Consider the following 24,217-nt stretch of genomic DNA (forward strand, 5'->3'; position numbering starts at 1 on the left):
CGACAAATCTTATTTTGTTTTCTTTTTCCTTATTTGTTTATGCTTCATTATTTTCATTTAAATTAAATTATTATGATATCTAAAATTATTTTTATAATAAAATATTTTTCTCTCTTTTCTTTTCTTTTTTTTTTTCTTTTTTCAACTCTTATCTTCTACACCATCTTCTTCGACTGCTGGCAAGACCTGATGGCCAGGTGGAAGGAAGGCCAAACGTGGCCGTCTTTTTATTAGAAAATTGCTATAACTCACCTTTCAATTAGCAAATCTGCTACGTTGGAATGGTTAGAAATGCTCAAAGCGTGTGAAGAAAGTGGTATTACACATCAAGACCCATTAGCGCCAGTATCAGAGAAAATTTTCTTCCTAATGGGAATTCGACTGCTATAATGGCTGGCCTACTGAAAATGATCAAACACTCATCAATTTCACTGAAATACTAATTGCCACGACCCAAAGTGGTCTTGAAATGATGAATGGAGCTATGGGTTTAGTCTATTTCTATTTTCTTGTGGTTGAAGATTGAGTCATCTTGAATAAAAAGAAAAAGAAAACAAAAATTGTGACAATGAAGAGGATGAGGTATACCAATAATTGCCAATGCCAACAGCTGCATCACTTGCTCATAAATGTCAAGTCAAAACATTCCAATAAATACAAAATGATAAAGGAATGTCAATGAAAGTTGCATCCTTTTTTTCTTTAATTTCCTTGTTTAAAAAGCTTTAAAAATCACAACTCAAAATTAGTCTATCTGGCTGGAATTGGCCTCTTTCGAGGATGAACTCGAGGCATTCTTGAAATCTACAGGACCAATGCGGGGTTGATCATAAAGATGAAGATGATAAATGGATGAGTTTATGTGCATGTGTAACTTCATTTGCTTTGGTTCTGAACTTCTGATGTAAGATAAAGGAAACAGGAAATGAGAGGAAATAATGATCCAAAATGGTCGGAAACATGATCATGAATAATGTTACTTTCAAGTATTTCATGTAATTATGGAACATCAAACAAGGGCCGTTCTTGATGTTCAGAAAGTAGAATATATGGGCTATTTCAAGGCAAATACATTTGACTTTATTTTTATTATTTTATATTAAAAATTAAAAAAAAAAAAAAGGTGTAACATCCACCTGTTTGATTGGGCTTAGGCCTCCCAAAATTCACGTATAGCCATGGGAAAGTGGTTGGGCATTATTCAAATGGCATGTGTAGACCTCGGTTATAATTATAAAGGCCTAACCCAAAAGTTACTTGAAAGGATACAATTCGGGGTCTGGCTGTGGCGGCTGGCTGGTTCTTCTTTGTAACATTTTCTTGGTTCATGGTACAATGAGAAATAGATCCAGAAATGAACCATTATTATCGATTATCTTTTTAATAAATTGACATATTATTAAAATTAATATTTGAAAATTGTAGGTTCAAAAAAATTTATGCATGTAATATCTTTTTCAATCAAAAAATAATAAAGTAAAGAGATTTAAGGATAAATTAAGAATTTCAAAAAAAAAAAAAGATCCATTATGCCAAAGTCATGAATTGACTAATTAAGCTCGTTTGAATTCATAGTACTAAATTATTTCAATTCTCGCAGCGTCACCGCATGTCTTTATGCAGTTTGGGATTATACAGAAAGATAGTTTCTTGGCTTTATAAAAATAGGAGAGGGGACAATATTAAAATTCGCCTGTCTTTTGCATCGGAAAAAAAAAACAATATCAAAACGGTTGTTCAATGTCAGCACATGTTTTTTTATTTAAATTACGTCATATAATCATATATTTTTTAAATTTTAATAATTAAATAATAAAAATTTATTTTAATAAGTTTATTAATGATTTTTGTAATAAATATATGGTCATCTGACTCTACTCTTAATAAAACTAATGGCAAAAAAAAAAAAAAAAGCAGATGATGCCTCTCTTAGATTATGCATTGATATATTAATGATTATATGCTTTGACTAACCAATTAATGCCAAGTGGCATAATTACATATGTGTTTAGACTTTTAGTTTATATCAATCCAAGCCATCAAATTAAAATATTAAGCATTTAAACAAGCAAAGAAAAAAAATGCTTATGAAGAAGTATCTTTTTCTTTGACCATCATATTTAGAAGAAAAAAAACATTGATGCAATGAAGAAATTGCTGCATGACTAAAAGGAAAGACAAGAAAGGGGTTGGACCGGCAAAAATAAAATATTTCCTGCCATTTTACTATGGAGAAGCTGTAGCCATCTAAGTTTTACTCAAAAGGTTAAAAACTAATAATAAATTGACATATTTGACTGATTTTATCTAAGTTTTGTTCATTAATAGTACTGATTTCATTTATTGGATACATATTCTACAAAGTTAAATCCGTTGAAGGTACTTGTTATGAGTGATGACATACAGGCCGGCCAAGGGCGGCGCCTGGTCTCATGTGAGAAATTACAGATACGCCTTTAGTATGGTTTAAAAAGGCAAACTACCAATTCAGAAATTCAACTGAAATTTGGTAACAACTCCCCCATAGCCAAAAGCTATGGGATCAGTCTTGAGTTGCTTTAGTTCAGAGAAGGTTGATGAAGGGTATGCGAAAATTAGTACTGATCTTTGTATCTATGGAGTATAGTTTTCCTTCCTAATTAGATTATGCTGAAAATTTTAGCCATACTTGTTGTAGGGTAACTGTGGTTACTCCAGGGAAGAACACATGGAGAATGTTTACATACAAAGAGTTGTACACGGCTACTAATGGTTTCAGCGACGATAACATGCTTGGAGAAGGTGGCTTTGGCAGTGTTTATTGGGGTAAAACCAGTGATGGTCTTCAGGTACATATCCATAGATATTTGATCCTCTTTTTTCTTTTTTATTTTTGTTAAATTTCTATGTTCTGCCACTGTGCCTGAAGTGTTTAGTTGTTGAATAATGCATGCAGATAGCTGTTAAGAAATTAAAATCCATGACTTCAAAAGCTGAGATGGAATTTGCAGTGGAAGTTGAAGTTCTTGGAAGGGTTAGGCACAAAAATCTCTTGGGTCTAAGGGGTTACTGCGTTGGGACTGATCAAAGGCTCATAGTTTATGACTACATGCCCAATCTGAGCTTATTGTCTCATCTGCATGGTCAATTTGCTGGTGAAGTTCAATTAGATTGGAAAAGAAGAATGAAGATTGCAATTGGTTCTGCAGAAGGCATATTGTAAGTTTGGCTTTTGTCTGTTATTGAATTATGTCTGCATAGCATATGAAATTAGATTCTCCATTTTTAAAATTGCAAAAAAAAAAAAAGAAGGCTGACGCACTGCTACACTGCTCTGTATAGGATATAAAATATTTCGTATATATAGTAATTTTCTTTCAGATTTTCAACTCGCTATTGAATTTATTATTTAGTAAAAAAGAAATAAATGATCCTTCAAAGAAAAGTATATGCTTGTTGCAAATTCTGAGTTGGAGAGCTCCATTTTTTTTACTCTAAAACGTACGGTAAAAACATTCAATGACTGCTATTGTTAATGCTATAGGTACTTGCATCATGAAGTAACACCCCACATCATTCATAGAGACATCAAGGCAAGCAATGTCCTGCTGGATTCAGATTTTGAACCGTTGGTTGCTGATTTTGGATTTGCGAAACTAATTCCGGAAGGCGTAAGCCACATGACAACCCGTGTTAAGGGTACTTTAGGGTACCTAGCACCAGAATATGCCATGTGGGGAAAGGTTTCTGAAAGTTGCGATGTTTATAGTTTTGGTATTCTCTTGCTTGAGATTCTCACAGGAAGAAAGCCCATAGAAAAGTTGCCTGGTGGTGTGAAGAGGACTATAACCGAATGGGCGGATCCACTTATAGCTAAAGGGCGGTTTAAAGACCTTGTTGATCCAAAGCTTCGGGGAAATTTCGATGAAAACCAATTGAAACAATCCATCAATGTCGCTGTTCTATGCGTTCAAAATGAACCTGAGAAGCGGCCAAACATGAAGGAAGTGGTTGGTATGCTGAAAGGGTATGACACCAGAGGCAAAGTGATGCAAACGAGAATGGACAGTGCCAAGTATAAGGAAGAATTAATGGCACTTGATCAAACAAGTGATGATGACGATGGAGGTCCTGAGCAAACCATTGAGGTACAAAAGATGCAAAACCCTTACAACCGCTATGGCAATAGGAAAATTGTTACCTAACACGTTTGAACAAGTTTTAACTGCATGCATTAGCCTTGATTTTGTTGATATATGAACAAGCAAATATTTACTGTGTCATAAAAAAATATTTCAAAAAAATTGGGTTGCCATCTCATAGGTGAATATGCTTTCTTTCTTTGATAGCTTACTAATACAGGTACTTATAATTAAGCAAAATATAAAAAATAATATATAATTTTAAAAAAAATAAGAACGCCAGGGCGAATTTCTTGTTTTGGAATTAAATTGAAACAATGGCCAGGGTCATGGATAAAAATAAAAATATCAAGCTTGAGTTTGAAACTTTTTTCGGCAGAAAGGTCAATACCAATGCTATCCTTCAGAAGATTTTCACGTGCCCCCAAACCAGGCCTGAATTAATTAGCCCAATAAAAGAAGGGCATGAGGTTCAAAATGGGTCTCTAAGCACATGTAAAAACATCCCAATCCCAATGAACGTGTGGTCCAAATGCCCTCAAGGACCCCAAAAGCCGAAGTGCCCGAGGACCACCTGGTTTAGCACTTAGCACATATGTGGACATTTGCACCTTACAAACAAAAAAATCCAGGGAGCTTCAAACATTCTTGCCAGTTGCTATGTTGATCTTTTTGTCAATACGTTTCATCTGGAAAATGGATTAGTGATTGGTCTTGTGACCTGGTATTACAACAAGGCAAGGAAAGAATTTCTATTGGATTTTGCTTCTGATTGGTTCTACAAAATCCCACAGTACTGGTTTTCTAATGCCTTTTATTGGTAAAAAATGGGCAAAAAGAAATTAGAAAAAGAAGTTTGTCTTAATTAGAACGAGATAAGAGAACAATAGAGTTGTACTGTTCATTTTGGAAAAGGGAAATACATGAAATGCTAGGAGGATTAATTATTATATAGAATATAATGGTAAAAATTATGTATAATGATGTCCATATTGGTTTTTTTAATGAATTGTATATATGGTAATGAAAAATATTTCGAGTTTTATTTGGATTTAGTTTTTTTTAACAATTTTAAAAAATCAATTCTTTCATATTGATTTGATGCATTAATGATTTTCCTCTCAAATAAAACTGAATCTTAATTGACAAGAAAAAAATTCCTCCTATTGTATTTATAAAGTAATTCAACTGACTTTGTATGACTTACTATTATAACAATGAAATCAAACTCATAATGTTGCTAGGGGTATTGAGTCTTTCTTTTGTACTAAGCTTGCATTGCAAAACTCTTAAGGCAAAACTAGCAATGTCCCATAATTGTAGGAATCATGAATCTGGCCAACAAAGCTCCATCACTGGAAATCAATCTCTCTCTCTCTCTCTCTCTCTTATCCAGGGGGAGGTTGAAAAGCGTTAGTGTCCTCTCAACGTTTCATTCATGATAAAGTGGAGATCTTTTTTTGAGTGGCACGATCCTTCTACCAAATCCCAACAAAGTAATACTTTTTCTTTTCTTGCTAGTTTTGATCAAAATCCAATGCCCACCACCTTTGCTTATACCCCAAAGCACCTAACCCTCACATTTAATTCTATTCCAGAACTCTTGAGAGAGAAAAGAAATAGATTAATTGCTTTTCTCTTGCCACTCTAAAAAGCTTTTATGCTTCTGCAACAAGAATAATACAATGAGAGCCAATGTGGCCTCACTCTCTAACTGACCTTAATCATGCTGTTGCTTGTACACATGTTCGCCAAGTTTTTATTGTCGATAAGAATCTTTGAAAAATAAATCACCATATATAGTTTCCTTGCATATCTTCTATTGCCTTCAAACCTGTCGGCCAACTTGTGTCGTCAAATGGTGACTTCAGCTCCTGCTAAAATACTCATTGGCTTCTCATTAGACCCAGATGACAGCAAAGAACTCTTGTCATGGGCAATCAGAGTTGTAGCTCATCCAAATGACGACATTGTTGCCCTACATGTTCTTGGTTAGTACATTCGTATTGACATGAGAGTTCACTGCCACTTGCTTATGATTTTTCATTCTGTCAACTCAATGCTGGCTGAACCAAAATCTCATTGCGTCAGCCTTTTTTTCTGTTGCCAATCCAAATAAATTATGTTGCTGTGTTGCAATTTTGTTTTTTTTGAGAGAGAGAGAGACTTTCAATTATTGAATGAATATAGCATTTGAAGTAAATTGAATCAATTTGTTCAACTTTAAAACACTTTGCATGTTTTAAAATGCAGTTGGTGAGGAATCCAAGAAGCATAAATTGATAACAAAAGATCAAGCAAAATTTCGCCAAGCAAAAGCTCATGTTATATCTGTGCTTGGAGAATTTGCGAGGACCTGCCAGTCTAAGCAGGTAACCAAATTTTAGATTTTTTTTTTTGTACAAAAACCAAAATTTAGATTTCTGCAGAGACGTTTTAAATATAAAATGGTCATCCATCCTGTTCAGGTAAACTTGGAGGCAAAAGTAGGATTTAGCTCGAGCGTTAGAAGGGGCCTAATTGAGGAAGCAAAATCCATCTCAGCTGATTTTCTTCTTCTTCGTGGCTCCAGAAATCGTTCAAAAAAGTGAGAAATCAAACAATCCTTGGATATTTTAAATTCTATTATTATATGTTCTTTGATGTTTGATTTTTCTTTTTGGATTAGAACTTCAAACAAAGTTACCAGCTACTGTTTCGAGCATGCCCCGGAAGGCTGTACAGTGGTTTCAATAGGGAAATCTAGGCAGCCACAGCAAAACTCAAGCTCAAATTCTACTTCTTCACATTTTGATGGTTAGTTTACTCCAGAGTAATACTTGAACCATTATAAAATTTTCCTTAATTTCGTTCTTTCTAATGTTTTGATTACGCAGACACTCGTCAATGGAGCTCAATATGGTATAGCAAGAGTGATCACAGAGGAGAGGCTATTTCCCCTGTTCAAAATTCTATTGCCTCCAAAAGAAAAGTGCAAAAGCCTTCCCCAAGAACTGTTCTAGATGCACTTGAAGGAGAATCAAATAGCACAGAAGATGATTGCTCCAGCTTTGGGGGCTCAACAATGTCTGGGTCACTTCCTCAGGCGCCAAAGTTTAAAGGGCAATCCCCCATAAAGAAACAGATATCACCTTACAAATTTATCTCATCATTCTTTAGTTCCCCACTTAGGAAAAGAAAGGCTAGTTTATCTATCAAAGAAAAGGAGCAACCTTTGATGAAGTGCTTTAGCTATGAAGAGATCTCAAATGCTACAAATAACTTCCATCCAGGTAAAAATCGAAATACGGTTACTTCTCAGAAAAGAGTAATATTTTACATTTTTACTGCTTTAGTCATTTTTTATGAAATCGAGATGTTATTCATAGAAATCCTCTGAATGCTTTTTGGGGTATCAGATAATATAGTTGGTCGAGGAGGGTATTCAGAAGTGTACAGAGGTGATCTTTCTGATGGAAGAGCTGTTGCAGTCAAGAGGTTGGCCAAGGACAACAAGGAGAACGAATTTCTCACAGAATTGGGCATAATTGGGCACGTATGCCACCCCAATACAGCAAACTTAGTTGGCTGCTGCATCGAAAATGGACTGTATTTGATTTTCAACTTCTCTGAGAAGGGAACTCTGGCATCTGCATTGCATGGTAAGAAGAGAAACGGCCTATTCTGGCTAAAATGCAGAATGACTAATTTGGATAGGAGATTTTGTTGTTGCATTTTTTAATTGGGTCTATTTCAATTGGGAGAATCCTCAGGTAAAACAAGTGTATCACTCGATTGGCCTGTGAGATACAAAATTGCCCTTGGAGTTGCTAGAGGTCTTCATTATCTGCACAAATGTTGCAAACACCGAATAATACACCGTGACATAAAAGCCTCTAATGTCCTTCTCGGAACGGATTATGAACCACAGGTGAACAACAGACAAGTCCCGGAAATGGTTTGGAAAAGTACAATACATGATTTCTTTTTCTGAATGTAACAATGATTTCATCTCTTTGTAGATCACTGATTTTGGTCTTTCAAAATGGCTTCCTAACAAATGGACTCATCACGCTGTGATCCCAATAGAGGGGACATTTGGGTACCTAGCACCAGAGTATTTCATGCATGGAATTGTGGATGAGAAAACAGATGTCTTTGCATTTGGGGTTCTTCTCCTGGAGATCATTACTGGTCGCCGGCCTGTGGATTCATCAAAGCAAAACCTCCTTTTATGGGTATGCGGCATTGTGTGAAAATCCTGTCTTAGGGAAAATTACATACATAAGTAGTAAATATCATAATTTTGTATTTTGATATGGAAATTGAGTAAAGAACACTAGAAAGAAAAACAATAGGTAGAAATTTCTGCAAAGACAACTCTGTTTCTGTTCATCTGAGATAGGACAAAATGTAAAGACATTAGTTTGGTGGCATAATTTGCTCTAAGCCATATATTGCAGAAAAGTTTTACCATCCAGTTTCTCACTGAAATTGTTTTCATTTATATATAGGCAAAGCCTCTTATGGAATCTGGGAACATCACTGAACTAGCTGATCCGAAACTGAAAGGAAAATATGATGAGGATCAAATGCATAGATCAGTGCTAACAGCTTGCTATTGCGTGAGGCAATCAGCGGTATGGCGTCCATCAATGAGCGAGGTACTTAATATATAAAAAATATATACATTTGGCAGGATAGTCCAAGTCATTTCAGAGAGGCAATGTATTTGATGTGATTAAATGCTTCCATTTATCAGGTCTTGGAGCTTCTAATAACTGGCCATGACCCTGATGTTGCAAAGAGCTGGAGAATGCCAAAGTTTACCTCTGATGAGTTGGATGATTACTCAATGGTTTTTGGATATGATGTTCCAACAGATATTTCCCTGGAAGAATTTCTATGAGTGAACCTACTTCCACACATTTATTACAGCTTCAGGTGTCATTAATTGGTTTTCAAGTTCATGCATTATTAATGTAATTGGGATCGGTTAGTTTATATATTAAATTCAAATGTTATCGATCATCTTCATCCATTATATTGTCCATTATCCCCTAAAGATTGAGAAAAAAAAAAAAACAACAACAAATCAGTGCCACTAGTCCAGCAGTTCACATGGTTTCAATCAGGTCACAAGCTTGAAAGAAAGTCACTGAAAGCCTTTTGTGGATCGAAATTAATTAATTTCCTTACAATCAAATTAACATTTGGAGTCCGACGTTAACTCTAGGCCAACAACCAGAGGTGCTTTTTATTCAGCACAGTACTCTTCCCCGTGAAACAGAAAAAAAGAGAGGGGCTGAACCTTAACTTTTTTAAGCTTTCCAAAGTAGAACTTGAGCCAAAAGTTTTTCTTATCATAATCTTTTATTTTGATTCTACTTTAATTTCCCATATTTTAATTGTTATATTTAAATTTCTAATCTTTTCAAATGATTTCATTTTAGTCTTTCTTTAAAATAATTTTGTTAATATTGACATAATTTTCTATTGTAGCCAGAGGTGAATCTAGAGGGGCAGCATGAGTCATGGCCCTCCAAAAAATCTTTGATAGCTTTAAAATTTCTATTTTCGCACTATTATTTTCATTTTTGACCCATTTTTAATTTAATTTACCATTAACTTAATACTTGACCCCCAGTACCATGATGCTGGCTTCGCCCTTGATTGTAGCCTACATTGCCCGCCATGCACCTGGACATTCTCTTAGCATGCCTTGTGGATTTTTTTTTTTTTAATCTACTTTAACTCCTCGTCCGCTATATTTATCTAGATGAAGAAAATATAACTAATATGAGCTCGTTCGAACTCATAATTTTTAAGTGTCAGTAAAAATTTTATGTTAATTGATCCAAACATCAATTAACATGCCTTTTGAATTTTTTTCTGAATTATTAATGAACAAATGTGATAAAATAACCCAAATAAAATCACTTTAAGAGGAAGCTCGTCAAAATGCATAGTATTGCTCTAGCCTTTATACAAGATGGAAAATGGCTATGGTTGAACTCAACTAATTCTTATTGCACTGCAAGTACTTGGAACGAAATCAGACACAAACTAGATAGGTTTGACTGGCATAAGATTATTTGATTAAAATATCATATCCCAAACATGCTCTTATTTCATGTGACTGTTCTAGACAAACTGCCCACCAAACAAACATTATGCAAACGAGGCAATATGTACTTGGCCCAACTGCTTGTTCTGTTAGTAGGAAACGAAATCTAGAAATAATTTATTCTTCACCTATACGTTCACTAACAAAATTTTGCTTACAGATATTACAATTGTGTGAGATGAATATTAGAATTTGAAACTTCAATTGCATTCTTAGAAAAAAAATTGTATTGATTAAATTTCATTCTGCTGCTGCGCTGCAGATGATAAACAATGTGGGAAAAACAAAAGTGAAGATGCCAACTTCTATCTTTGGAAATCCGAAAAAACAGTGTTAGGGTCAAAGTTCAGAGTGGCATATATTCTTTTCTTGGAAAACTAAGGCTGTCACAAGCCATGAGCTCACCAAAACCAACCTGTCTGAGAAACTTTCAGAAAGACTGCAAATATTTTTCTTTAAGACAGCCCATGTCTTGTTTCAAGTTTTTGAGCTCAGAATCTACATACCATAATATTCCATTGTACTGGTACATTACTATTATTAAAAATAAATGGGTAATTGGTCCAATGGGATTGAGATAATGGATCCATGATTGATCTTGGAAAAGAAGGGAAAACGAATCAGAAAGGAGAAAAAAGGCAGGCAAAAACTTTTGACTTTAGTAGCACCAGAAAACAGAGTCACAGAAGAAGCCCTCTGAAGGAAAAAGTGAGGGCTTTTTTCCAGAGCTGCAAGAAAAATTTTCATTTAAACTTTAGCCAAAACTTAACATCTGCTTGCAGCTTATCATCCTGAATCCTGCAAATCAACGGCTAACAAAAACTTCAACGATACACTATATTTACATCAATAACCATAATTAGAAACTAGACATTTGCTTTCCTTAATATCAACGGCCCTAGTTTTATTCTACGTGCTGGATAAAAATCACGGTTGAATATTACTGGATCATAGCTAAACAAACAGCCCCTTTTTCTTTTTCTTCTTTTCCTCTTTATCAGATTCATTCATCAACCCTCAAAAGGATGGGACGACACTGTATTGCATGTCGGACATGAAAGCTGCTGCAGCGGCAGAAGGGGATTTATAGATGTGGTCAACTTCGTTGTCGATTTCGGTTCTTTTGGCGAAACGGCCTTTGATTCTAGGCCTTGACTCAGCGTAGGCCTTTCGTGAAGCGTAGCGGATTGTTTTCTCGAATTTTCTGTTCTTTCTCTTCTCTCTGTACCTTAAAACTCTAGCCTCTCGATCGATTCCACCTACTTGGGGTGCTTGGTTATTGATCGTAGTTGCCGAGATAGGTACGCTTAGATCAGTCATGGTTCGTCCGAAAGGGTACGAGATATCGGACAGGGAATTCCCATCTGGAACTAATCCCACCTCAAGCGACGATGATGAAACCTGAAAGTTTTGTTTAATTTGTATCAAGAATCAGTTTACAGAAGTTTCATTTTCAAAACAGATTCTTTTTTTATTCTGAAAATTGTTAAAATAAGATTGAATTGCGAAGGGGAAGGAAGTTTCCTTTTTGTAAAAAGTTAGAAAAGAAAAAAAGCAAATTTGAGTAGATTATGTAATTGAAGAAGGTGGAGTTAAGTATTTACACTATGGGTGAGAGACTGAGTTTGGTAGCTGAAAGTAGGGAGCTTGGGTCGACAGAAGTCAATCTCGAAACAATTTTCATTGTTGATCACTGGAATTGTTGCTGGTTTGGTCTGAACAGGAACTACGCTATCCATAGCTGCGTTATGATGTTGTTTGAACGAATTCTGGTACTCGAAATCAATAAACGGATCCATTTCAGAGGAAAACAAATCCCCTGTTTTGACTTCGTTAGTTTCCATGGTGAGTTTGTGATTGAGATTAGGATTGGACAAAAACCAAGAACCTAGGTCTACATCTTCTTGTTCACAATTAGTACCATTATGATCAGCCGGCACAAGAAAGCTGAAAGGAGAAGATTTGACAATCGAATCAGCAGAGTCAGAAAAAGGCTCCACAGGGAGACGCTCGTGGCGACGTGCCAGAGGATTAGCAGAGTGGATGTCGGCATCGCACATGACGCAAAGGGCAGCCGCGTCGGCCTTGCAAGTGACCGCAGCTGGGGCCTGCTCGCACACCTCGCACATCCACACCCTCTCATGGCGAGAAGAAAGGAGTTTGTCATTACCAAAGTGGATCCTGGAATCACAGTCCAGGCACATAAAAGCCGAATCAGCGTGACAAAAAATAGCCGCTGCAGCTGACTTACATGTGTCGCACGTCCTTGCAGCCATGTCCCAGCCTCCCGTGATGCCTTTGGCGCTCGCTATCTCAATTCCCATCCTCACAAATCAAAGCAATTAATTATTTATTTTTCCTTCTCTTTTCCCTCGTGCAGTTCTCTCTGAAAGGAAAAGTTTTTTTTTTTTTTGGGTTTTGGGTATCTTTGGGACTGAACGTGGAGTACTGCAACAGTTGGTTCTTGATTCGGTTTTGGGATGTGTTTGGCTATCTATTTAGTGACAAGAGAGGGGGAAATCTAGGTACTGACGAGTGAGAGGGAGACACGTGGAATGATATACACCATGAAAATTTAGCTGTTTCAAGGCAAAAATATTTTGCGATTTTAATAATGAGAGGAGGAAGATGCTGTCATGTGTCTCTGCCGACGTGGGCCCAATAGGAGGTCGATGGGAAAGATGAAGTGTCCTCAAGTTTCATCAAACTTTTCATGAGACCACTAGAGCTGAGAACGGGCGTAAGGGCAGGGCTGAAAAAAAAAGAAAAGGAAAAAATTAAAAGTCAATTTAAAATTATAGAATTTAATTAGGTTTGAATCTAATTTTTTTATTCGAATCAAATTTAAATATTAATTATATATTAAATTAAAATTAAAATACATAAATTTAAAAAAATTGAATTAAATTATATATTTTTATTAATTTTTATATTTATTTTAATTTTTTATAAAATAAAAATAATTATTTTATAAATAAATCTATTTAAATATATTAAAAATTATATAAAAATTTTAAAATTTAAAATTTAAAAACCAATGAATAAAACGAATTGAATTGATATTAAAAATTATATTAAAATAATATATAAAAAATTTAAAATTTAAAAATCAATAAATTAAATCGAATTGAATTAATAAAATTCAATTAAGATCGAATCAATTTCAAGAAAAAATTGGTTCAAATTTGGATCGAATTTTAAAATTTTCATAATATTATGTATTATCTCAAAAAACCTAAATCCATCCGAATCATTATTATCTCTAATAACGATCATTTAGGATTTGGCAATAGATTATCCAAACAATTTGTGCTCTCCAACCCCTCAATCTTATGATTATTATTTTTTGAGTTAATATCATTTACTATATTTTTTGAGTTAATATCATTTACTATAGTAGAATTTTTAATATGTTATTTAAATTTTAAAAAAATTTAATATAGTATTTAAATTATAAATTTTTAATATATAATATTTAATATAATATTTAAAGAGTTATTTGTTCATCATATATTATCATTTAAAATTAATTATATTAAAAGTGAATATCACATTAATTAAGAGATATATAGTTTTATTACCATATTAAAAAATTTTTAAATTTATATATCAAATTTAACATTTTATTATAATTTAAGGACTATTGATAACATTAACTTTTATTTTATAACATTGATGAATTATAGTTGGTTTCTTTTTTTTTTCATTTTTAATTTTTGATAACATTTTTTATAAAAATTTGTGATTATGTATTTAATTGGCCTAAAACAGAAAAACTATTAATTATAATTGTCATTACATATAGATTTGAAAATATATAGCTAGACTTAACAAATGGATGGAGTCTCCACCAATTTTTTTTATCTAGGTGTGATTGGCCACCTAAAGAATATATCTTTTTAAGAAGCTCCTAAGATCAACTAAAGGTCCCTAACAGAATAGGTTCTTGTCTACTAACCAGAACAGGGTTCAGGAGTTCGGTTATATATGGAGAAGGTTATAGTACTCCCATATGCCCATCCAAAAGATAGTACCATATTAGTTTAAATTTATCATAAGGTCTTAAGTCTAATTGTTTTAAATTTTTATGTTAAATATTGAAAATAATTTATAAGATTCTTTCATCAATTTGATAAAATTCTTAAAAATATTTTCTCATCTCAAAAGTATTTAAGGATTCAATTTGTTTTTTTGAAGAGGCTCCGTCGTCAGAAAATAGTTTATTTATTATTATTTTTTTGTTAAAAATATATCTAATTATTTCACTATTTGGTCCAAATTAAAAAAAAAAATTTTGAATTTATAAATTTTTCACCATTTGGGTTTATTTAGAAATTCTTTTTTTTTTCATCTCTAAATTTTTCATCATTTGGTTCAATTTAGAAATATTTTTTTTGAAATTTCTAAATTTTTCACAATTTAAGCCTATTTAGAAATTCTATTTTTTCTTTAAAAGAAAATAATATGACAATTATTTTTATTGAAATTTTATTTAAATTATTCCACAATTTGTAACAAATTTTAAAAAAAAATTCTCACCTAGAGATTTTTTAAAAATTTACCATTTGAAATTTGTAAAAATCTCATCCTTAAATAATTATCAAATATTTTCAACCTAATTTTTTTATTTGAAAATAAATATTAATTATTGTTATTGAAATTTTATCCAAATTATTTCACAATTTGAAATAAATTTAGACACACTTAAGAATTTATAGAAATTTATCATTTGAAATTTTTATGAATTTCATCGTTGGATAATTAATATATATTCCCAAAAAATATTTTATTTTATTTTAAAATTTAATCATGCAAAAAAAATTTTAAAAATAAACACATAAATAAAAAAATACCAAAAAATATAAAAAAAAATGAATCAGCTCGGCTTACGGTTGAAATTCAGCTCAATTTGTGACTGAAATTCGGCTCGGCTCGAGATAGAAACAATCGCTTAGGGAACGCAGCTTGGAGGCTCGACTCGACTTGAGTAATCGACTGATGCGCGGGTTAAATGCAGGTCAAAAGCGGGTTGGGTCGTCCAACGATAAAACGCATGGATCTTAGGCTAAATTAAAATGCCAAAATGATGTCATTTTGGAACTACTATAAAAGGTAGCTCCCAGCCTTTTTCCTTAAATTTCACCTTCTCTTTCTCTCTCTTTCCTTTTTTTTTTCTTATCGTCTCTCTCTAGAACTAGATGAATTTCGATTAAATCTTCATCGGATTCTAAAAAATGTTATCGAAATTTGGATTGGTTCACCGTAAATTCGTCAAAAAATTCTACTGGTGGCAGAATCTTTAATCAGATTCTGGGAAGCCTACAAAAAAATTCATTCGACGTTGAAAAACTCTTCGAAAAATTCAACCGACTCCAAAAAATTCATCGAAAACTAAAAAATTTTCAGAAATTTGGAAATTTTCATAAATTTAAAAATTTTCTAGATTTTTTCAAAAATTCCCCTTTTTCTAAACCCAAAAATTTTCAAATTTTTTTACTGCTTTGTTTTTGTTTCTGTGTTTGTATGTGCATATTTATAGGGCCAAAAATAAAAAAAGTTTCAGTTGGATTATGAGTTCATAATTGACAAGACTTCAGTATTATCACACTACATGGATTTTTTCTATAGAAATTAAAACCAATTATAACTCTATTTGGCCCCCATTCGCTGCAAGATTCATTTTTTATTTAACACCTAATATAAAAAAATAAAATAAATAAGAAAACCAAAACAACTAAAAACCAAGAATAGATAAGTAAGATAAATAATAAATAAACTAATAAACTAATAAAAATAAATAGATAAATAAAATAAAAAAATAAAAAAATAGTTTGGCTAAATGAACTGGACCCCATTGAGCTAGGCCTAATGGGCTTAGGCTTGGACCCTATTGAACTAGGCCCAATGGGTTTGGACCTGAACTAATTATGATGTCTACAGTTGCACCTTTTTGTGCATTTCTTATGCAACAAGAATTGTGTAAAAACATAAACACCTTGCATATGATCATCCCAACACGTTCATCTTCTTTTACTTTTTTTTAAAAAAAGTAAACAAAACTCATCTAAACAGAAGCTCATCGATTTTGAAAAAAATAAATGCTCTTCTAAATAGAGGCACCACAACTTTGAAAAATAAATTGCTCCTCTAAACAAAGGCACCACAACTTTGAAAAATAAATTACTTCTCTAAATAGAGGCATCACAATTTTGAAAAATAAATTACTCCTCTAAACAAAGACACCACAACTTTGAAAAAATAAATGTTCCTTTAAACAGAGGCACCACAACTTTAAAAAATAAATTACTCATCTAAACAGAGGTACCACAACTTTGAAAAATAAAAGGCTCTTTGACGATCATGTCTAGAGGAGTCGTAGGTCAGATCTAATGAAATTTGTAATGGGAACTCAAAGATTCACAATTTGAGTTTGAAAATCAAAGGTTCAAATTAGCAAGAACCTTTAACCTTTGCAAGAATTCACTGAAATTTGATCCTCAAAATTTCAGTTTCATAAGGATTTAAATTTGTAAGATCTCAAGATTCGTATTTGCAAATTACAAGATTTGCATCCAATATTTAAATATTCTCATTTAAATTTTAGAGATTCACATCCAAAAGTTTAAAGCTTCTCATTTGAGTCCAAAGGCTCACATTTGATAAATTTTAGGGTTTCACACCTCAAAGATTCTTATTTAAAATTCAAAGATTCTCGTTTGAGTTTGAAGACTCACATTCGATAAATTTTGGGTTTTACACGTCAAATATTTTCATTTGAAATTCAAATATTCTCGATTGAGTTTGAAGATTCGCATTCGACAAATTTTGGGTTTCACACTTTAAAAATTCTCATTTGAAATTTGAAGATTCTCATTTGAGTTCGAAGATTCATATTCGATAAATTTTGGGTTTCACACCTCCAAGATTCTCATTTAAAATTCAAAGATTCTCATTTGAGTTTGAACATTCACATTTAACAAATTTTGAGTTTTACACCTCAAATATTCTCATTTGAAATTCAAAGCTTTTCATTTGAAAACTCAAAAATTCTTATCAAAAGATTCCCAATTTTTTTTCAAGTGACTTAAAATTGTACGTATAATGAATGCCATGATCAATAATGCAAATATTTTTTCAATGATGCAAAAGCAATAATCTAGATTCTCACAATGCCATATTCTTAACCATGATTCAAATATTTACTGCATAATACAAATACATATCCAAACCAAAGTTTTAAACATTCTCCAAAAAATAATGGTAACGTAATGCATGTAATACAGATATCAATGTCATGAAATTCTAATCAAAATATGGTAATATGGTCCTCAAGACTCCACCATTTCACGTTTTCTCCTTGTTTAGCTTCTCAACACTTTGAAACAAGTTTCATGAATTGATTTTCATTATTTTCATCATTTGATCACCATTCATAGGCTTCTCAACATTAACAATCCCAGAACAAGTTTCGTCCATTGGCCCATATCATTTAATCACAACTCACTGGCATTTCAATACTAGCAATTTCAGCATAAATTTCATCCATTAACCTATACTATTTTTACCACAATTCACAGGCTTCTCTAGACTAGCTATTTTAGAATAAACTCTATTCTCTGATCCACATTATGTTCATCACTTTATCACCATTGATAGGCTATGTTGATGAACTCATCACCATATTCATCACTTGGTCATATCATTTTTTCAAATTTTGTCATCTCTTCATTTTGTTGGCAAATCAATTACCATATTCATCATTTGGTCACACCATGTGCCTTCTCAAATAATCTTTTTTAAGTTTCTACCATATTTTTTTTTCCTTATCATTTTAATTTTTTTTTTCAAAAGAATGCAAGACTCTTTTATACACATTGTCATTCATTCATCATCATTTTAAATCATGATAAATATAATATGACCATACTTTTTCTCGATTTATTCTAGGGATACAATAGTAAGAGAGCATAAGGGAAATTGAGAAAAAAAAATCAATGAAGAACAAGTTTGGTACAAAAATAATTGGGCAAAGGATCAAATTCAAAGCATGTCATTTGGAATGGTATTGAATAAATGGAATAACAATACCTAAACAACGAATACTCAAACAATTCTTAACATTAATCTAAAATTTTTTTTCAAAAACTCATTCCATTAACTTTTGAGATCACCTTTAAGTTCATTGAACTTTGTCCTAGCTTTGAGAGATCTTCAGATATTTTTGATCTTCTTTCATTGTCCAACTCTCAACTCAAAGATTTTTTATCCAAATCGCCCTTTCGAGTTTTCAATTTAAGTCTTCTTTTTATTTTAGTTTTATCTTTTTTCCATTCTTTCATTTTTTTCTTTTTTTTTCATCTTTTTCCATCTATTAGTGGTATCTCTCATATTTCAATCTCTAAAACAATGTAGCACGATTCCATTGTTCCATCACGAGTATGTCTTAGTCTAACATATGATCATTCAATTCGAGCATTCACACTTAATCCAAATAGACTTTTAAAAGTTGTAATGTAGGCTATGATAAAAGATAATGAAAGAAATGGATAAAATAGGCTTAAAACATGTGTTTAAAGGGTTCAAAATCAAATTATCATTTCTCATCATTCAAAACAACTTGTCATTTTGCCCCATTCCACATCATTTCCCTATTTTTTTCTTTTTTTTTCATCTCATTCCTCACAAAAAGATTTTCATTACTTTGTCCTAACTTGTTTATAGCGTTTTTATTTTCTCTCTTTCTTTCATTTTGTTTTTTTTTTCTTTCTTTGAAACCTTTCACGATCTTTTGTCTCTTTTTTTTTTAAATACCCCCCAATGTAGAGGGTGATCCTTGGTCAATGTTCTTTAGAAAAAATGAATCATAATAGGCTCAAAGGGTAGCAATGAATGATTTTTCCAGTGGTAAAAAGAAATATGATAATTTTTTTTCTCAAATGTGAATGCTTTTTTTAAAGATCATCAATTAAACAAAAACAAGCTCATGGATCTTTATAAAAGGCTGTACATCTTTAAGATATATCTATTTTATATCTGTCAGTAACTTATTTTTTTTTAAATAGTCTCTTCAAATTAATGTGAATGAATTTTTAAAATTTAATCCAAGAATTATTGTTGTCTTTGTCTAAACATTCATCATTTGAAATTTAAAAATAGGAATGAAAAATTATGAAAGGTGACAAAATATGAAACAATGGTTGCATGAAAAAGAAAATGTAATGAAATAAATTAACTTGCCTTTTATTAAAATGATAACAAATGAAATCCCATTGCCTAAAAGAAATCCTAACATTAATTTTGAAAGAAATCCTAGAATGATAAGTAACATTCAACCAGTCTTATCTTCATTCTTCAAAATTGTGCCCCTGTACAATTAGGTGAAAGATTTTTTTTAACATCTGGCTCTCTGATTCATTGCAGCTCTCTAGGCTTTTTCGAATCAACGTGTTCTTGATTCTCACTCAGAGCATTAACATTGTAATTAAATAATTAATTGTCATTAACATTAGGTATTGTTGCTTTTCTTTGATCAAAACTTATCATTTCATCATTGATTAACCATTACACCTTATACTTTAAAGCAATATAATTTTTAGTGGAATGGCCAGCAATTTCATAATGGTAGTCACAGTGGGCTATAAGATCATATCACTTGGGATAGAATGGCTTGAGTGGCTTCACGTAACTGGAGATAATCAAGTGGTTATTATAGAGCTCTTAGTATAACTCTATATAAGTCATAGAAATTGAGTCAAATACAAGTTTTTCTTGAGTAATTCATTGCTTTCGTGAACCACTCGTTGGGCTAACAAGATAAATTTATGGTCTTACAGGTGATTGAATGTTAAGGCTATATGTGAAAGCTTAAAGGCTAAAAATTAGCTGATATATTGATGGATAAAATGGCAATGAGGCTGGCTAGTTTGGGAGGATGAGGTATTGTTTGCAGCAAGATAGTATGGAGAGTAACCTTATAGTGGATGAGATTGATATCCTATAAACTGTCTGTCAAAGCTCACAGTTTGAGCTTTGGTCTTTTTTCTTCTCTTGTGCCTTTTTGGTTTTTTTTCCTTTCAACTTACTATTTTTAATGGTATTTTCAATGATTTCGCCTGAGATCACCATGTCAACAAAATTTTTTGTTGTATTTTCTATCATCTTTTCATAGTAAGAAAATTTTAAAGTGTTGACAAATAACACGGTGGTTTTTTTCAGTCAAAAGAGGTTACACTTAAGAAGTTACATCCCTCTACCTCTGGGCATATTCTTTGAAGGATTCAATTACCTTCTTTTTCATATTTTACAAAGACAAACGATTAGGGATTAAGTCTATGATATGTCGATACTGACTGATGAAGTCATGGGCTATATCACTCTAAAAGTGAATGTGAGTCATATCTAACTGAACATACCACATAGCAACAGAGCCCATAAGGCTATCTTGAAATACAAGCATTAATAATTTTTTATTATTAGCATGGGTAGTCATCTTTTGACACTATATAGTAATATGGATCTTCGGACGCTTTGTTTCGTCATACTTTTCAAACTTTGGCATCTTGAACTTTAGAGTAATAATCACATTTGAGACTAAATAAAGCCTAGTAGCATCTACTAAACCATAAAACCCACTCTTTTCACTATTGCAGCCTTTTCTCTAACAAGTTCATCTTCTGTTCAGCTTTTGAGACTTCTAAAGTCTCTTTTTCCTTGGGCCTCAACTTTTTTTCTCTTTTAGATTATCCAAATTAGGAATTGGTATTGGTTCTACTGCCTTCTCGATAAAGACAAGATTTACATAACTCTGATACTGTATTAGATTTGAAGTTGATGGTATTCCAAGATATGTGTACTCTACAGGATAAGTGAACTATTGTGGTAGTGAATCTTGTATTAGTTGGGCTTGATGTGGCCTAAAACTAGGAGGGTACAGTGGATTATCTACCTCTTGTGATTGATGATCTTGTTGGATAGTACTTTATTCTATTCTTTTCCTTTTTTTTAATTTGTTCAAAGCTTTCAAAATCTTATTCAACTCTCTTTCTAGTTTTTCTTGAGCTTTTTCTATCTTTTTTATATGATTAAAATTTTTTTGTTCTATTTGTCTAGTTTTGGCTATTGTATTATACTAGTGAGTTGATTGTGCAGGATTCTTGGTTGATAGAACTATCCTTAAACCTTGATACTATAATTATGATTAAAAATAAGATACTATGCTTTTTGTTTAGTATGTTGATGTATGAAATATACCTTTTCATGAATGAAATAAAAATAATACATATGTAGAATGTTACATATGACAATGAAAATGATGCATGACATGATAATGCAAATGCATAAAGTTAAACAAACAAAATAGTTAGATCATAAACTGTTCTTTCTTGCGTCATAACTTCAGGTTTCATCTATCACTGGGTAGGAAGGGCTCTATCCTAAAATTGGTCCTCTTAAGCATTGATTATATACAGGGTTAGGTGACTTTGACCACTAAAGGTTCTCAAATTGTTCTTTACATCATTGTCCATCACAAACTAGTAAAACAATCTAATCTTCACCCATCACAGGCTACCAATGAAAATGATTCAATTTAAGTGAGAGTATATTTGCTAGTCATTGTGAAGATTATCATTTCACAAGAACGTATGTACTTTATTTCCTCTTAAGAGGGATGGAGCCCGGGTATAAAGCTCATGTAATGCAAATGCATGTGATAATGTGTGTGAAGGAACATATAAGTTTCATGCCTCAAAATTAAAATACAAGATAAAAAAAAATGTTAGTAAATAAATAACACAAATCATCACAATTTAAAACCATTAGACCAAAGGATAGGACAAATTCAAAAATTATGGCTTGCTTTCTAGCTTTCTTAGTAGAGTCGTCAAACTGTCATAACATATAAATTAAAAAATCTATAGCTAGACGTAACAAATGGATGGAGTCACCATCAATCTTTTTTATTTATGTGTGATTGGTCATTTAAGGAATCTATCATTTTAAGGAGCTCCTGAGCTTGACTAAAGGTCCCTAAAAGAATAGGTTCGAGTCTACTAATCAGAATAGAGTTCATGAGTTCGATTACATATAATAAATGTTATAACACCCACATATACCTATCCGAAGGATGTTACCATATTATTTTAAATTTATCCTAGGGTCTTGAGTATAATAGTTTTAAATTTTTATGTTAAATATTAAAAATAATTTATAAGATTCTTCCATCAATCTAGTAGAATTCTTAAAAATATTTTCTTAGTTTAAGAGTATTCAAAGATCCTATTTGTTTCCTTAAAAGGGCTCCATCCTCAAAAAATGGTTTATTTATTATTATTTTTTTATCAAAAATATATCTAATTATTCTACCATTTGGGCGAAATATTTTCTCTTTTTGAATTTCTAAATTTTTCACAATTTGAGCTTATTTAGAATTTTTTTTTATTTTTTTATATCTAAAATTTTAACCTTTTGGGTCAATATAGAAATATTTTTAAAAAAAATTTCTAAATTTTTCACTATTTGGGCTTATCTAGAATTTTTTTTTTAAAGAAAATAATATGACAATTATTTTTATTGAAATTTTACTTAAATTAGTTTACCATTTGGGACAAATTTAAAGAAAATTTCTCATCTAGAGATTTCTTAAAAATTTATCATTTGAAATTTGTTAGAATCTCATCCTTGGAAAATTATCAAATATTTTCAACCCAAATTTTTATTTTCTATTTTTTATTTGAAAATAAATATTAATTATTGTTATTGAAACTTTATCTAAATTATTCCACCATTTGAGATAAATTTAGACAAAATTTCTTACCTAAAAATTTATAAAAATTTACCATTTGAAATTTTTATAAATTCCATTATTGGATAATTAATATCTATTTTCAAAAAATATTTTATTTTATTTCTAAATTTAATCATGCAAAAAAATATAAACACATAAAAATACAAAAAAAAATGAATCGGCTCGGGTCGCAGCTAGAATTTGACTCGATTTGAAACAAAAACAACGACTTAGAGGTTCGACTCGGCTTGAGGGATCGACTGATACGTTGGTCAAACGCGGATTAAAAGCAGATCGCGCTATGGGTTAATTAGCCGAGTGGTAAAACGCGTTGATCCTTGGCTGAATTAAAATGCCAAAACGATGTCGTTTTGGAACTATTATAAAAGCCAGCTCTTAGCTTTTTTTCTCAGATTTTACCTTCCTCTTATCTCTCTTCCCCCTTCTTTTCTCTCCCTTTTTCTCTAGAATTGAATGAACTTTGATTGAATCTCCGTTGGATTCTAAAAAACATCGTCGAAATTTAGCCCAAAAATTTTACTGGTGCCGAAATCTTTAACTGGGTTCTTGGAAGCCTATCGAAAAATTTAACTGGTACTGAAAAACTCGTCAAAAAATTCAACTGACATAAAAAAATTCATCAAAAACTGAAAATTTTTCAAAAAATCTTTAGAAATCTGGGAATTTTCCAGATTTTTTAAAAAATCCCCCTTTTTCTAAACCCAAAAATCTTCGAATTTTTTTTACTGCTTTCTGTGCTTCTGTTTCTATGTATGTATGTGCATATTTATAGGGCCAAAAATAAAAAAAGTTTCGATTAGATTATGAGTCTATAGTTGACAAGACTTCAATATTATTACCTTACATGGATTTGTTCTACAGAAATTAAAACCAACTATAACTCTATCCAACCCCCATTCCTGGCAAGATTCATTTTTTATTTGACACCTAATATAAAAAAAATAAATAGGAAAATCAAAAACAGATAAAAACCAAGAATAAAAAAGTAAGATTAACCTTAAAAATAATAAATAAATAAACTAATAATAACAAATAGATAAATAAAATAAAAAATAAAAAATAGTTGAGCTAAATGAACTAGACTCCATTGAGTTAGGCCTATGGGTTTAGACTCGGACATTGTTGAACAAAGCCTAATGGGCTTGTGTTTGGACTAATTAAGGTGTCTATAACTACTTTTTTTTG

At 31.9% G+C, this 24,217-nt stretch overlaps 3 protein-coding genes across 3 annotated transcripts; 2 read left to right on the top strand and 1 right to left on the bottom strand.

The window, feature by feature from the left end:
* The first annotated feature begins 2,336 nt into the window (after window positions 1-2,336).
* Window positions 2,337-4,305, top strand: LOC111303411 (PTI1-like tyrosine-protein kinase At3g15890). Its single transcript, XM_089742320.1, has 4 exons — window positions 2,337-2,583; window positions 2,678-2,828; window positions 2,936-3,198; window positions 3,524-4,305. The coding sequence occupies exons 1-4, from the start codon at window positions 2,537-2,539 to the stop codon at window positions 4,182-4,184; spliced, it is 1,122 nt and encodes a 373-aa protein (XP_089598446.1). The 5' UTR covers window positions 2,337-2,536; the 3' UTR covers window positions 4,185-4,305.
* A 1,525-nt stretch (window positions 4,306-5,830) lies between these two features.
* On the top strand, window positions 5,831-9,477 carry LOC111303409 (putative receptor-like serine/threonine-protein kinase At5g57670). Its single transcript, XM_089742319.1, has 10 exons — window positions 5,831-6,112; window positions 6,375-6,493; window positions 6,590-6,708; window positions 6,790-6,917; window positions 6,998-7,393; window positions 7,520-7,762; window positions 7,874-8,031; window positions 8,123-8,338; window positions 8,615-8,764; window positions 8,863-9,477. The coding sequence occupies exons 1-10, from the start codon at window positions 5,980-5,982 to the stop codon at window positions 9,007-9,009; spliced, it is 1,809 nt and encodes a 602-aa protein (XP_089598445.1). The 5' UTR covers window positions 5,831-5,979; the 3' UTR covers window positions 9,010-9,477.
* A 1,377-nt stretch (window positions 9,478-10,854) lies between these two features.
* Window positions 10,855-12,803, bottom strand: LOC111303410 (zinc finger protein CONSTANS-LIKE 5-like). The gene is made up of 2 exons (XM_022899658.2): window positions 11,832-12,803; window positions 10,855-11,628 (listed from the first exon to the last, which is right to left on the bottom strand). Exons 1-2 carry the CDS (start codon window positions 12,549-12,551, stop codon window positions 11,245-11,247), a joined length of 1,104 nt encoding a protein of 367 aa, XP_022755393.2. The 5' UTR covers window positions 12,552-12,803; the 3' UTR covers window positions 10,855-11,244.
* Window positions 12,804-24,217: the final 11,414 nt, after the last annotated feature.

This window comes from Durio zibethinus, chromosome 13, assembly GCF_047325235.1.
Source record: "Durio zibethinus cultivar Kanyao isolate XHJ-2024 chromosome 13, ASM4732523v1, whole genome shotgun sequence".
Taxonomy (NCBI): domain Eukaryota; kingdom Viridiplantae; phylum Streptophyta; class Magnoliopsida; order Malvales; family Malvaceae; genus Durio; species Durio zibethinus.